At 33.2% G+C, this 16,549-nt stretch overlaps 2 protein-coding genes across 2 annotated transcripts in view; one reads left to right on the plus strand and one right to left on the minus strand.

The window, feature by feature from the left end:
- HELRODRAFT_178933 (hypothetical protein) overlaps positions 1–791 on the minus strand; it is a gene marked incomplete at both ends in the record, with an annotated part of 6,082 nt that extends 5,291 nt beyond the window's left edge. The window contains one exon of the mRNA XM_009027808.1: positions 652–791. Within this exon, the coding sequence (XP_009026056.1) occupies positions 652–791 (140 nt within the window). The remainder of the gene's footprint in view (positions 1–651) is intronic.
- Positions 792–5,112: 4,321 nt separating this feature from the next.
- HELRODRAFT_178934 (hypothetical protein) lies at positions 5,113–15,164 on the plus strand (the record flags this gene model as incomplete). Its single annotated transcript, XM_009027809.1, has 19 exons — positions 5,113–5,182; positions 5,508–5,708; positions 6,117–6,309; positions 6,967–7,024; positions 7,781–7,829; positions 8,403–8,510; positions 9,086–9,199; positions 9,595–9,708; positions 10,044–10,230; positions 10,403–10,522; positions 11,034–11,083; positions 11,262–11,344; positions 13,124–13,192; positions 13,338–13,429; positions 13,841–14,012; positions 14,303–14,349; positions 14,443–14,570; positions 14,774–14,946; positions 15,090–15,164. The coding sequence occupies 19 exons, from the start codon at positions 5,113–5,115 to the stop codon at positions 15,162–15,164; spliced, it is 2,103 nt and encodes a 700-aa protein (XP_009026057.1).
- Positions 15,165–16,549: the final 1,385 nt, after the last annotated feature.

A 16,549-nucleotide genomic window follows, 5' to 3' on the forward strand; every position in this document is an offset into this window, starting at 1 on the left:
TAATTATATTTAACTAATTTCAACATTTTATTGACATATTTTATTTTGGTTATTTTTGATTTTACTGGTTTTCTCTGAATAATAAAAGAGTTTACATCATTATTATTATTATTATTATTATTATTATTATTATTATTATTATTAATATTATTGATATATTATTTCAATATAATTTCTTAATACTTCAGACAAGGTGATGGAATTTTTCGAGGTGTTTTTCAAAAGGGATGTCGTTGCTTTGAAAAATTTTGATCGCTCGCAACATTGGCGCTAATATTATTTATAAAATTATCATTAATATCCTAATTTATAATATTATTATTAATATTATTATTATTTATGTTATTAATATTTATATTATTACTATTTATAACATTATTATTAAAAATATTGTTTATACTACCGGTTCATCATTTCAGCGCATACTTCTGCTAGCAATCTCCTACTTCTTACCTAACCACAGTATATATATATATATATATATATATATATATATATATATATATATATATGGTTATATATATATATATATAACCCTTAATATCTTATATACATAATCCTTTTACATACATTTTGTTTAACTCTTAAACTAGTTGATACCATATAGATCAGGATACCCAGTTTTATGGTTTATGATGATTTTTATAATACCTCCAATGTATGAAGAACGTTAGAAGGTCAATACCTCTTCCATAACTATTGATACCAGGTATCATTGGTGTGCGATACGTACAAAAGCATCTTTTTTTTCTGTAAAAAGCATCAACATTATTATACCTAATATACCTCATATCTCAAATACATTATGCAGCATACCTTTATTCAGAGATTTGTGATCGCATGTAGAGAATTGTTTTGTATGTATGTATTAATAAATAAAATAATTCATCTTGGAGACGATCATTCAAATACGTTAGTTGCGGGTAAACATACATGACTGTAATTGGGGATTGTTGTTTTGTTTTGGAAGATATACACACAGACACGCACACACATATACACACAGATATATATATATATATATATATATATATATATATATATATATATATATATGCACACACATACGCACACACACAAACATGCATACACACATATACATGCATAGCATACATATAAATAAACACGTATATTTTATATACTAATGCATCACGTATGTATACATTGTATCTATATATCAGGAATAAAAAAAAGGGATACATCAATAATATTTTATTTGCGCAGCATTTGCATCAGGCATTATTTGTTGTTGTTTGTTTGTATGTTTGTTTGTATGTTTGTTTGTATGTATGTATGTTTGTATGTTTATTTGTTTGTATGTATGTTTGTTTGTTTTTATGTTAGTTTGTATGTTATTTTGTGTTTTTGATCTTGCTGTTGTTGTTGATTTTGTTGTTAACATTTATTATCTACTCTGCTGTTGGTTACATTATCGTTCTGTGATCTTAATTCGATTCTTATTTTATTTTCGCTCTTCCTTTTGTAATTAAAATTTTGTATCCATGTGTGTGTGTGTGTTTGTGTGTGTGTGTATTTGTGTGTTTGTGTGTGCGTGTATGTTTGTGGTTATAATTTTGCAGCTTCAAAACTCCACATACAGACGGGTTTTAATCAAAGCCGGTTCTACTTTAAAGGATGGATTCAGGGTAGGTGTGATTTTGAAATATTTGTATCTCTAATAGATGGAGTAAGTAATATCATGATACTTCTGTAACAAATTAGAGATACAGTTTAACTAATTAAATGAGGTTTCATTGTTGCCCCTCCATCAACAATGACAACAGAATCACCTAAATAGTTTAAATAAACGAATGAATCTAAAAAACAAAATGGCAAATATGGAACAATTGATGAAATAACATATTCACATATGGTACATATTGGCGTTACATTGCATAAAAAAAAATAAAAAAAAATAGCTAAACACACACACACACACACACACACACACACACACACACACACACACACATGCACACTCACACATTTATGCACACACCAACACATACATACACCACACAAACACACACCCGTATATATATAAATTATATGAAATTTTACATATATATATATATATCAAATCAAATCAAATCACTTTTATTCAATCAAACAAAACAAAAAGCATGAATGATTCGGAGACCAAAAAGAGAAAATTAATTCTTGTGGGCTCGGCCACCGTGCAACTCAAAATAAGTATATATATATATATACAAAAAGAGTTCGTCAACTGATTTGGCTGTTTTCGATTTTAGAAAAGCATTCGTTAGTTTGAATCATAGTATTTTAATTCAGAAATTATGGAACTTCGGAACTAGAGGGACCTCTCTTGTCTGGTTTGTAAATTATTTCATTAAAATTGACAAAATAATTTCAAATAACATAATTCGAGGTTCATTAGTTGATTAGTTGATTGTTTGATTGATTAGTTTGGATTGTTTGATTGATTAGTTAAATGACTGACGGATTGTTCGGTCAGTTGATTTGATTCAGAAAAAAACAGAAAGTATGAAATAATGTCGTCACTTGCAAGCAACCCATCCCAACTCTACAACCGATATAACAAATACAAAGCAGAGTAGAAGTAAATGTTTATACCCTACGTACATAGAACTCAACTTCTCGACTTTCTAGTTTTTTTCACCCGGTCAATTTAGTTTAAATATATGTAATTATGAATATAAATATTTAAAAAAAATTAATAATAATTTAAAAAAATTAATAATAATAAAATAATAATAAAGTTAATAAACACGCGAATCAACGATTCATGCACACGTTGCACGTGACAGGTTGTGAAATTTCTCAGCATTAGAACCCGGTAACACCAACACCAGAGCCAAGCACCTTACCCATTACACAATAGCGCCCCTTTAATATAATATATAATGACAAAAATAATTTCATATATTTAAATAAATAAAATCTTTGAAACTCGAATATCTGAAACTGATAAATAAACAACACTCTTGCGTCTGTGGTTAAAGTTAACAGAATTCCTCCTTCATTGCATCATTATTCTTGTACTTGGTACTGTATATGCACAAGTATTATTATTATCATTATTATTATTATTACTATTATTTACATTTACTGTGACAGGAACAAGCTATGATGCCAATTAAATATATTTCACCGTTCTGCACTTAACTTCACAATGAGCAAAATGGTCTTAACCTTTAATACCATTTTATACAATTTTTACAGATTTTATCATTGCGCATTATTTAATTAACATTAACTTATATATATATATATATATATATATATATATATATATATATATATATATATATATATATATATATATCATTGTATGTTTTTTATAGTAAAAAATAAAAGATGTTCCCATTATTATTATTATTAATGAAAAATTTATAAAGCGCCAATTCAACAGATCCCACATAGCACTACAGTTACTGGCAGTAGCGACTGTAGTAACTACAGTAGCGACAGTAGTAACTACACATACACATGCACATACACATACACATACATACACATGCACATACATACACATACCTAACTACAGTAGCGGCAGTAGTAACTGTAGTAGCAGCTGTAATGATAGTAGCAGCAGGTGTGGTAATTGTAGTAGCGGCTGTAGTAATAATAGTAGCGGCTGTGGTAATAGCAGTAGCGACAGTAACTAATTACATTTTGATAGCCCGCTGCGCGTACTTAACTCGTCTATTCTGACCTAATATTTCAAAGATACTTCTTCAGGTATAATTGTTATTTAAATATAATATTTAATTAATTAACATTTATTTTATAATTTAATTATGGCATTTGCGTTTAATGATTGTTTTACTGATTTGTCATTAGTGTTATTTTATTTCATCTGTTTTTTCGCTGAGTTCTAGCTAATCCATTTTTATAAAATTTGGTCAATGAAAACATTCGCTTCTTTATTTCGAGTTAATTTTTCTTATGTTTCTCCAAAAATAACAACCTTACAAATCTCTATGGATTCAAGACATAAAATCCAGTAGCTTAAAATTTCTCATTCATCTAATTTCCTCACTCAATTAATCAACCAATCATTTATCCAATCCAATCAATCAATCAGTTCACTCATTAATTCAATCAATCAATCAATCAATTAATCAATCAATTAATTAATCAAACAAACAAACAAATACTAAACGCCACACGTCAGCATCGACCAATCAAAGAAGCGCGTCCGTGTGTTTGTGCAAGACTCTCATTGCATTTAAACCCGGTCAGCGCGCAGCGGCATGCCTTCGGCAGCACTCTTACCATCTGAGCCGTCCTGTCCTGTCTGTCAATCAATCATTTTTTTTTTCATAATTGACTTTCCGAATATCGGGATCGTTACTAAAATGTTAGCTTAAGCGTTCTTATTCTTTGAAGTTGTAGTTGCCAATAATAATAATAATAAGAATTATTGTAAAAGGTGTTCACAGTATTGGTAGTATTGGTAGTATTGGTAGTAGTAGTAGTAGTAGTAGTAGTAGTAGTAGTAGTAGTAGTAGTAGTAGCAGCAGTAGTAGTATTAGTAGTAGTACACTAATATTATTTTATTAATTATGATTATAATTATAAACATAATTTAAATTCAACAAAAATTCGACCAAGTTCACTGAATTTGATGCCCTCAATATATCCCGCGGTGTCTGTTGGCGTGCTATTTGTTGCGCTGGTACGACTTGTTTTTCAATATATACATGAGTTTCGTTTCTTAGAGAGGTTTTGTCCCTAGTTTATTTTTGCGATAGTTATTATTATCCTATATTTTAAATTCATTAAAAATTTGTTTTTAATTTTTATGATGATATTTGTTAAATTTTAAACTAATTTAAAGGATTTTGTGTTTTTAAATTTTAATTTGATGTCATTCAAATCAGTGCTACGTTAATTTTTGTAAACTTTTAACTTAATCATACTTCATAGTTTATAACTACTTGCACTCTTCTTATTATTGGGCAATTAATTTATTGATTAATTAGTAATTAATATTTTATTTAAAGTACATAATTGCATGAAATTCATTTTAATATAATATTAAAAATATTTATTTAATTATAACGCCAACTAGTATTTCCTCATTAACTAACCGATCAAGGTTCTTAGTATTACTCAGAATAAACAATGGCAAATTTCTATTCAAGTTTAGCCTCCAACTTTATGTGTCTTTTCATCTTATTAGTTCAATGTCAAGGTCAGTCGTCGTATGTTAAACTCTGTGTGTGTGTGTTGTGTTGTGTGTGTGGCGTGAGTATTTATTGCGATGTATCGTGTTGTTGGCGTGTGATTGGTGTGTGTTAGACTGTATAGTAACACGTGGCGTAACAGGGAATGTGCTGTGTAGAAATTGGTGTCTGTGTGTGTGTGCGTGCGTATGTGTGTGACTAGGTGTACTACTACTACTACTACTACTACTACTACTACTACTACTACTACTACTACTACTGTTGCTGCTGATGATGCTGTTGATGCGGCTGTTGTCGTTACCGCTGCTACTACTCCGAATATTTCAACTACAGACATCCTTCGTCCCATCTCAACATCCCAAAGTAGCACACATGACGAAATGGAGTCGGATCTAGCAGTGGATCGGGATAGGAAGACGTGCAGTTTGGCGGGCATCGGGTCCGAGTCCCTGGAGTTTGGCTGGTGGGGGGCTGATCTTGGAGAGACTGCTGCGGTGCACACCGTGGGGTTGGTCAACAATTTTGAGTACTATGGTGAGTTGTTGTGGTGGGATGATTTTGGTGGTGGTGTGTGATTTTTTTTGTAAATTGTAAATGTAAATGAAATGTAGTCTTTAGTGATTGAACACAGTTTCTGTAATAAATAATCACCCATAATTAATAAATTATAATCAAGATGGATGAAGCCTTTTTTATATTTTCAATATTTATTCATTGATATTCTGTTTTGTAACGAATGATCAGATGTATGCAGTTTTTTAATCTTCAATATTTAGTTTTTCCACTTTTTTCTAGTTTTTTGATACGCACATCGACAACTTATTTTGCCTCTCAACTTTTTGTCCTCGTTGCATTCCCATTTTACTTTTCAATTAATTTAATTAATTTTTTAATAAATTTTAATCAATTTTTTCAATTAATTTAAATAATTTAATTTATTAGAATCCGATTTCCTAAACCAGTTCGACATAACCTTGTCGACTGATGATGGAAAAGGGAGTGGGAGAAACATTAGTGAAAGTGCGGGGAGTGAGGGGAGTGCAGGGAGTTCTTTGTGCGCGACCTACGACAGACGTCGACCAATCCCAACAGGATCAGAAATAAACATAACCTGCAATCCTGGAGCTGTAGGAAGGTGTGTAAGCCGTTTCTTGGTTGTTATGTTTGCCTACTTGTTTGTTTGTTTGTCTGTTTGATTGTTTGTCAGTTTGTTTGTCTGTCTGTTTATTTGTTTGTTTCATTTTTTTTCGTTTTTGATGCTGTTTGTTCCATTTAGGTTGAATTTGTTTCAATCTCGTCAGCTCTCTGGCATAGGTTCATTTGTTGGTCAGTTGTGTTGAAACAATTAGTTGTCGAATGTTTTGGTCGTTCGATATTATGTTGTTGTGGCTTGCAGTTGAATGCTAGTTGCGTGTGAACATTTTTAGAATTGTCTCTTGATTCAATGCTAAAGTTAGGTTGCTAATCAGCTATGCCTAGTTTAAGCGAATATTCAACAATTTACGTGACTGGAGTTGATTATTGTTTTATTCTTTTATTCTCCAGCTATTAAGTTTTTAAACTGTTTGGTGATGTTTCATGGTTGTCCTTCTTTGTAAATTCGTTAGTTGTTGTTGGTTTTATATCGTAAATTGCGCTTCTTGGTAGTTATCGTTATGTTATCACCAATGTTATCATTGGTTCATTTATCACCACCATCAGCATTATCACCAGCGGGATCATTTTAATCAATTTTATCATCGTTGTTACAAATAATACAATCATTTGTCATATATCCTCTTACTATCTCTAGATACTTGACAATACGAAGATTTGGGGGTTTTAGACAGGATGCCATATCTCTCTGCGAAGTATTTGTCTATGGTAGGAAGATAGGTTGGTTGGTTGGTTGGCTGGTTGTTTGGTTGGTTAGTTTTTTGGTTGGATGGCTGGTTGGTTGGTTGTTTGGTTGGTTGGCTGGTTCGTAGGTTGGATGGTTGGTTGGTTGTTTGTTTGGTTGGTTTTTTGGTTAGATGGTTGGTTGGTTTTTTGGTTGGATGGCTGGTTGGTTTGTTGGTAAGTTGGTTGATTGGATGGATGGTTGGTTGTTTGGTTGGTTAGTTGGCTAGTTAGTTGGTTGTTTGGTTGGTTGATTGGATGGTAGGAAAATAGGTTGGTTTCTTTTTCCTATTTAAACTTTTTTTTTTCTTAAATCAAACTTTATTCCTCAAAATTTCTCAGGAACAGTAAACACGAATGTATCAGCAACTGTGTCTAAAAACACCAACGCGGGTTCAACACCAACCAAACCAACCACACCACCAACCACACGAACCACACCACCAACCACACCACCACAACGACCACCAACAACTACATCCATCTTAAAAATCATTAAAAGTCTTACAAGTAAACCAAAAACAATGCAGTCGTCGGAAAATGCATCATCTCCATCAGCCACAGCAACCAAAATAGCATCTAGAATACTCTCTACGACCACCGCTATAACGATCGCTACTACTACAACCACAACAAGTACAAACGCTGCTACAACCACAAAAACCACAACAACCTTAAAAACCCTGCCCACAACAACAACAACAACTACAAAATCACCAACCACGAAGACGCTCATAGCAACGAGAAATTTTACACCGAGCAACAACTCTGCAAACAGTTAGTAACAATATAAATAGATATAAATTTTTATCTTTTTGATTATCAGTTAAGAGTTAAATGCAGTGGCGGATCTAGACAAATTTGACAAGGATGGGGGCCAAATGTTGAAAATGTTTGAAGTTTCTTACAAATTTTGACCGTGATGGGCAAGATTTGTGGAAGTGTGGCCAACATTTGACTGGCGATCATATTTTTTTTTTATATGAAATGGTGTTTTCTCTGTGGAGAAAACTGAAACTTCTACTGACTTAATACAACGAAATGGTGCTTTCTCTGTGGAGAAAATGAGATTTCTACTGACTTAATACAATAAAATGGTGTTTTTTCTGTGGATAAAATTGAGACTTTTACTGACTTAATACAAATACTGTTAAGAAGAGAGGACCCGTACCACCTTCTTCCCCTTCTAGATTCGCCACTGGTTAAATGCAGTTTAAATATAGTCATTGATTCTTTTTTTATCGGTGTTGATTCCGATCCTCTTAGGAAATTTTTTACAAAAAATTAAAAAAATTTTCACAAAAAATTAATTGATAACGATTGAAAAGATTTTTCCATGAAATTTGGCAGACTGTGGCGGTTACTACAGCTCTTGTAAGGACGGGGTCTGCGTGCTGAGTAGTTTGGTCTGCAACAAAGTGCCAAACTGTCCAGATGGTTCCGATGAATTCAATTGTCGTTAGTGTTGTCTTTGCGTGTGTGTGTGTGTGTGTGTGTGTACGTGAATGTGGGTATGTATGTATGTGTGTGTGTGTGTTATGTTTGTGTATGTGTATGTGTGTGTACGTGTGTGTGTTGCGTACGTGTGTGTATGTGTACGTTTATGTGTGTATGTATGTATGTATATGTATGTGTGTGTGTGTGTTTTTGTATGTGCTTGTTAATTTTTGGTTATTACTTGCTGATTCGAACTGAAGTTGAACTGTTCTTGTGTGTTGCTTTTATTCTCGCTCTTTAATTTTTTAAATTATTTATGTTGTGATTTTTAATTCAAATTTTAAAATTAGTTAAAAATCAAATTTTGAAATTAGTTAAACAGTTTAATAATTAGCCAGCTTTCCATAAACACCCAATAAAACTCATACATTTTCAACCAGCCAATGAGATTCTTCCTTTCATAACCAACCAATGAAAATCACTTTCTTAAAACTAACCAATAAAATTTACCCTTTCATAATTATTCAGAAAAATTCACTCTTTTCATAACTATCCAATCATGACCATTCTTTGATGAATAAACTCCGCCCACCTAGCTTGCTCAGCCAACCAGTATCCATGTAAAAACGAACGCTGCATACCATTAGAGTGGAAATGCGATGGGGTGAGGGACTGCCCCCTGTCTGACGATGAGGAAAACAGGGACTGTGGTGGGTGGAGCTAGGAAAATAAATTATTATTATTATCATGTTATTATTATTATCATTATTATTATTTATTAATTAATTAATTATTATTCTAGTTAATTATTATTCTAGTCATAATTATTTTGAAATAATTATTAATGAATTTTACTTCCATTATTATTATTATTATTATTATATTATTATTATTATAATATTATTATTATCACTATAATTATTATCGACAATATCAATCACAAATATCAACGTCATCATTCCTATCATCATCCCCATCATCACCATCATCATCATCACCATCCTCATCATCATCATCCCCATCATCACCATTACCATCATCATCATCACCATCATCATCATCATCATCATCACCACTATCATCATCATAACCACCACCACCACAGTCACGTGTCCCAGCAACAAGTTCTCGTGTTTCCATAGGAAGGGCTGCCTGGAGATGACGAAACGTTGTGATGGAGTGATCGACTGCGGCGACGAATCGGATGAAACTACTTGCTGTGAGTTGACGTCACGTGACGTCATCATGTTGCTGATGATGACGTCACGATGAGAAGGATGTTGCCATAACGTGACTGATGATGTCACAGAAATGGTGATGTCATAGAGATGATGACGTCACGGAGATGATGACGTCACGGAGATGATGATGTCATGATGCTGATGGTGATGTCGTGATGATGATGATGATGTCGCTGTTTTCTTGTTTATGTGTAAATTTTTGTTACTGCTGGCAAATTTGATGTTGTCATACTGTTGTTGATGTGACGTCATAATGTTGATGTCAAGATGACTCAATCGGTGGTTTTGTTATCTATAAAAATACCAAAATCAGTTTTTCTGGACGATCCTCTCCCACCACCTTCATCTTCTTCATCATCTTCTTCTTCCTCATCATCTTCTTCCTCATCATCTTCTTCACCATTGACGATGACATTTGGGAGTGTTGATGAAAATTTCATCTGCGCCGATGGATGGAGTGACGAGTGGGGAGATGCTGTCTGCGACTATTTGGGGCTTGGGTGGGTTTTTCCCGCAGTGTTCTATTTTTAAACTTTTCGATCCAATGATCCATCTATCTAAAGTTTTATTCATTCATTCATTCATTCACTCACTCACTCATTCATCTATTCATTCATTCATTCATTCAATCATTCATCCATTAGTCTTGTTTCCATTCTTCCTTACATTCAGTCCATCTGAACAAAGTCAGTACCAAGCCATTCCATCTTCCATACCTTCATTCGTCTCACTGAAGGATGGCGCTGTTAGAGATGCAAACAACTTCCTGCTGACGTCATACTTCATTTCCAAGTTGGTAACTTTATTAAATATATATATATATTGCGTGTGTGTGTGCTTGGTGTGTGTGTGTGTGATTGTGTGTGTGCGGCAGATGAATACGTGATTGGATTATTTTATTTTACATATAGATAGATGTGTGTTATTTTTTAGTTTGTTTGTGTTTGTTTGAATGTGTGTGTTTGTGTGTGTTTGTGTGTGTGTATGTATGTGTGTGTGTGTGCGTGTGGAATATTTTTTTATATTTTTTTCTAGGCGTCAATTATAAAAAATGGGATTGGAGTTTTTGTTACATGAAAAATGTGATAGAAATAAATTCAAAATTTATGCTGCTCTGTTGTTTTTGCATTCATCTTCGGTGTCATCTTTATCACTACCATCTTCTTATCACTCATCATCATCATCTTGGCAATCATCATCATCTTTTTCATCATTATCGTCATATCATCATCTTCTTCTTCACTATCGTCATCATCACCACCATCATCATCATCATCGTCATTATCATCGTCACTAACATTAGAACCTCTTGCACAACGAACCGCGTTGTCTTCTTGAAATGTTCCGCTTCAGGTCGGTGCAAATGATTTTAAAATTCCCACAATTATTCTACTAATTGGTCAATTAATAAACGTATCAACCGTTCAGTTAATCAATTATCGATAATGAAATCATTAATTAATGAAATCTGCGAGTTATAACCTGTAGATCTGTAAAACTAAACCAACAATGAAAACAAATCCTTCGCCAGAGTGTGGGATGAGGTTGGTGCCCACTGTGAGCAAGTACATAGAAAATGGCGATTGGGCAGAACTCGGCAGCTGGCCATGGCAGGTCAGTCTAATTTACAGTCCAATTAACTAATTAATTGACTTATTAACTAATTAATTAACTCGTTTATTAACAATTAATTAACTTATTAACTAGTTAATCAATTCGTTTGTTAACAATTAATTGGCCTATTAACTAATTATTTAATTCGTTTATTAACAATTAATTGACTTATTAACTAGTTATTCAATTTGTTTATTAACAATTAATTGGCCTATTAACTTATTAATTAATTCGTTTATTAACAATTAATTGACTTATTAACTAGTTAATCAATTTGTTTATTAACAATTAATTGGCCTATTAACTTATTAATTAATTCGTTTATTAACAATTAATTGACTTATTAACTAGTTAATCAATTCGTTTATTAGCCTATTAACAAATTAATTAACTCGTTTATTAACCATCTAAGTAAAAGTTTGTTCGGCGTGAAAGCTGAGTCGGCAGGAGCGCCGCTTCTTGCGCTGCTTCGCGATTTTGATTGATAGCTGTCTGTTTCGAGTCTTAGAGACAACCATAAGCCGAGCGCGTACACACAAAAGAAGCATGTGCGTCGTGTGGTTTGGTCTGGCCTTTGTGGCTAGAATGTCTAACTAAGTAACTAAAACGTACACCTGGGAGGAGATATGCTTCAAATGTAAAAATTCCTTGTGAAAAAATTGTCGCGAATTTTTTCAAGCACCACAAAAGATTCTAACGATAATAATAACAATAATAATAATAACAACAATAATAATAATAATAAATAATAATAATCAGGCACATTTGTAAGCCGAAGTCACACGTCTGCAAAAAGTCGATCGTATTCATGAGAAGGAAAATAAAATATATACCAGAAGAAGAAGCATGATACATTGGAGAACGGCACGTATGGGGCCCAGCAAAACTGTTCATCAAAACGAGAGAGGGGGGAGAGAGAGAAAAAAAGATAGAGAAAGAGAGAGAGATAGAGAGAAAGATAGAAAGAGAGAGAGAGAGAGAGAGAGAGAGAAGTGTCTTATAAACCACATGTTAGGTGTTCGAAAATGTGCCTGAGACAATATATAATGTATCGAATATTCCTCCTTGCTTATCATGTAGTATCTGTAACATGTATCTATGATATGATATGATATGATATATGATATGATTTGATATGATATGATATGATATGATACGATACGATACGATACGATACGACACGATATGATATGGTAGTTTGCTATATATATATCTGTATATATATCTTGTTCTTCATCCTTTAAAATAGTTAAAGCCAACAATTCGGTAGAATTCATTTCATATTGTGTTTAAAATATCGTCTCCTTCCAACATAGATTCAAATGTATCTATATAGGTTCTTCCGTATCAACCCGTATTTCAGTATCAATAGCGCTTGTATCACTTAGCATTCTTATGTGAGTGATTATATAGCACCTCATTAGGCGAGCTTCTCAAAAATCTCTCGCGAAGATGGAATACACAATCATGGAATAAAAACAAGCAAACCACAAATTGCTCAAAACAATAATCAAAGTCGTTAACACCCATTAAAAAATTTTATTTCTATTTATTTATTTACATATGATGGAAGGAAAAAATTGTAAAAAGATACCTGTGACAATGCTACCTACATTGGCATGTGCATAATTACAAAATATTTTTAATTATAATTGATTGACATCCATGCCCACACTCACACACGCATTCACACACTTTCCCACCTACCCACACACACACTCACACAATCACACACAATCATTCACCTACCCACACACGCATTCACACAATCACACCTAGATCACAATCACAAATTTAAAAAAAAAACAATATAGATATTCAAACACGTTCGGATGGGGTTTTGTGGAGGTCGGTGGTCGCCAATGTCGAGAAAAAAAGAAGGCTTTATTATAAATTTTTATTATTATTTATTATTTATTATTATATATTATTATTATAATTTATTATTATATATTATTATTATTATTACTGTAGTTGATAAAATATATTTCAGGTGCAGATCCATCCACCTGGTATGTTCTGTGGAGCGTCTCTCATAGGCCACCGGTGGCTTCTCACGGCCTCTCACTGCATGGAGACTGTCGAGTTAGTGAGACTTTAGGGGTAGTTTAGGAGGGTTTAGGGATAGTTTAGGGGTAATTTAGAGGGGTTTAGGGGTGGCTTTGTTACTAACGATATTTGCCAGATATGTGAATCGTACGTTTTCAGCTTTCTAAGTGTGACAAATTGTCAGAATCCACGGATAGGATGATGGCATTTATGATAGAAAAAGACATTTATTGCCGTGTCTAAGCCGTGCAATCATTTTTGCCTGCTATTTCTTTTAGATGAATGAATAAATATTTAAAATCCTGATTTTAAAATAATAAATTAATATTCTTTAAATAAAGTCAGAAATAAATAAAACAGAAGTAAAACAGAAATAAATAAAACATAAATAAAAATGATTGACAATTGACTAGACAAACAAAGAAACAATGAAAAATTTCTTCCCAGTTTCAAAGACCCCCAAATCTCCGTCAGAATGGGTACCACCAAGAAAGATGGGTACTTCTCCGAGACCAACCTCTTCCTCTCCACTGTCGACAAAATTATCGTCCACCCCCTCTGGAGTCCAGACAACTTTCAATATGACGTCACACTTTTGAGGCGTGTGTTTGTGTGTGTGGTATGTGCGTATGGTGGTGTGAGTGTGTGCGTGCGTGCGTGTGTGTGTGTGTGTGGTGTGTTCGTGTTTGTGTGTGTGGTGGGAACAACTTGATGAAATTTCAGTTTTAAACGCTTGTTGACAGATTTGAGAAGGATAAGTTGATTGTCACATTTTTCATAATTTGACACTTCCATTGTTAGAGTCATAACATCTTCAGAGTTAGAGTCATAACTTCGTAACCAGAGAGGACTTTCTTAATAAGCAGCGGCACCTTCAAACTTGAAAAATAATCCATTTTTTCTCTTGAGCACATGATTCGCAAAAATTTGAATGCATTTGAATCCAGCCACCGCAAGTCAGAAGCAACCTGGTTGACCAATCGGCTATCGCAATGCTTGTTTTTACTCTCATTACCATTATTGCATCTATCACCACAACAATCATTTAGGTTATCCAAGCCAGTAACATTCACCCCCTACATCCAACCTATCTGCCTCCCCAAGAAGACACACTCCCGTCTCGAAGTACCCCCCTACAAAGTCTGCGTGGCCACTGGGTTTGGATCTATTAAACCGGGTTTGTGATGGTGATTGTGAATAATCTTCTATTGAAATTTGAGATTTCATGTTACGACTTCTTACCGTAATTCATACAAACCAAATTCTAAAATGTAATTATCAACTGTGGCATAAACATCAAAACTCTCTATAATAAAAACAGAAAAATCTGCTAAAATTAAAATTGGTTAATAAATTTGAACTTTGAACATTGAAATTCAGGTGACCTTTACTCCCTGATGCTCCTTCAAGGCCGCATGAACATCATGGAGTATAAGGTGTGCATGCAGAACATCTTCAACCTGACGGGACAGTCCGAGTACCCCCTACTCATGAGGGACATCAAGTTTTGTGGGGGTTCAAGTCCCTCGGTCGAGAGCATCAATGTGGGGAATGTGAGTTTGATGTAATTTCAACTTTTCCAGAGTCGTCGTCTGATACTCCAATCACACACACACACACACACACACACACACACACACACACACACACACACACACACACACACACACACACACACACACACACACACACAAAGGCACAAGTTAAAACACACACACACCTGAGTAAAACGGCCGTTTTGAAAAATTGCGAAAACATTTGCCATTATTAACAATTTCACGCCTGGGAAAGCGAATTCCCATCCATCACGTCATCCGCCATTCAACTCCAAGTTTTCTCAATCAGTCCGACACATGCAAGTCCGTGTATGTAATTAAAGCAAACTCGCGGCAAACTAACTTGCCCAAGCGCGTCTTCCACTCAAACAAGCAGCACCTACCGACACACAGACCATGCAAACCTATATAATATACTATATAATAATATAATATACTATATAATAATATAATATACTATAATAATATAATATACTATAATAATTTAATATACTATACCTAACAAGTGAAAACTTCTGGTCTTCTAGTAATTCATTGATGTGATATTTTGCTGAATAAAAGATTGTGACAATTCCATTTAATTCAATCCAATTCAATCCAATTCAATCCAATTCAATCCAATTCAATCCAATTCAATCCAATTCAATCCAATTCAATCCAATTCAAGTCAATTCAATCCAATTCAATCCAATTCAAGTCAATTCAATCCAATTCAATCCAATTCAAGTCAATTCAATCCAATTCAACTCAATCCAATTCAATCCAATTCAATTCAATCCAATATCTATATAGGAGTCTATGACACAAACACATGAACACACACTTATTTTATTATCTACCAGACAGTAGACACATGCCACATACTGGCTTTTTCACTCAGAAATGATTTTGGCACCAAGGTAGGTGTCGAAACAACAAAGCGTTTTTAACTAGATTTAAAACAGAACTAAATCTTACTTGACTAACAAGAGTTTTCAGACAAAAATGTGAATAATTTTCTGTTAGCATTGCCTGTTACAGGCGAGAAAAAAAATAATCATAAATATTTTTACTACACTTAGCAAAAAATAATTTTACATTTTAAAAATATTTTTTTTAACTAAATATTCATTAAATTTTCTCTAAATTAATGTAAAATGTAATTTTACATTTTAAAAATATTTCTTTCAACTAAATATTCATTAAATAATCTCTACATAAAGCTAAATACTCCACAAATACACACATTATACACAAATGAAAACGAATACTCTATTAAAATCTAGAAATTTAACATTTAATATTTCATTTCATCAAATCAAATCAAAGAAAGCAGAATCAACAAAACGAAATTATCTGGAAACCAAAAAGAATTGTTCTTGTAACGGTCAACCAGTTACTTATTTAACAACAACATTATACATAAATACCCACAACAATACACATTATACATAAATACCCACAACTATACACAAATTGATACAAATACAAATAAATACACACAACTCAGACGAATTATGATCAAATAGATACAAATATACAGAAACACCCACCAAACTAAACCACAGGGGGACAGCGGGGGTCCTCTAGCCTGCTTGGACTACGACAACAAGTGGTACAT

Source organism: Helobdella robusta (genome assembly GCF_000326865.2).
Source record: "Helobdella robusta unplaced genomic scaffold HELROscaffold_51, whole genome shotgun sequence".
In the NCBI taxonomy this organism is placed as follows: Eukaryota; Metazoa; Annelida; class Clitellata; order Rhynchobdellida; family Glossiphoniidae; genus Helobdella; species Helobdella robusta.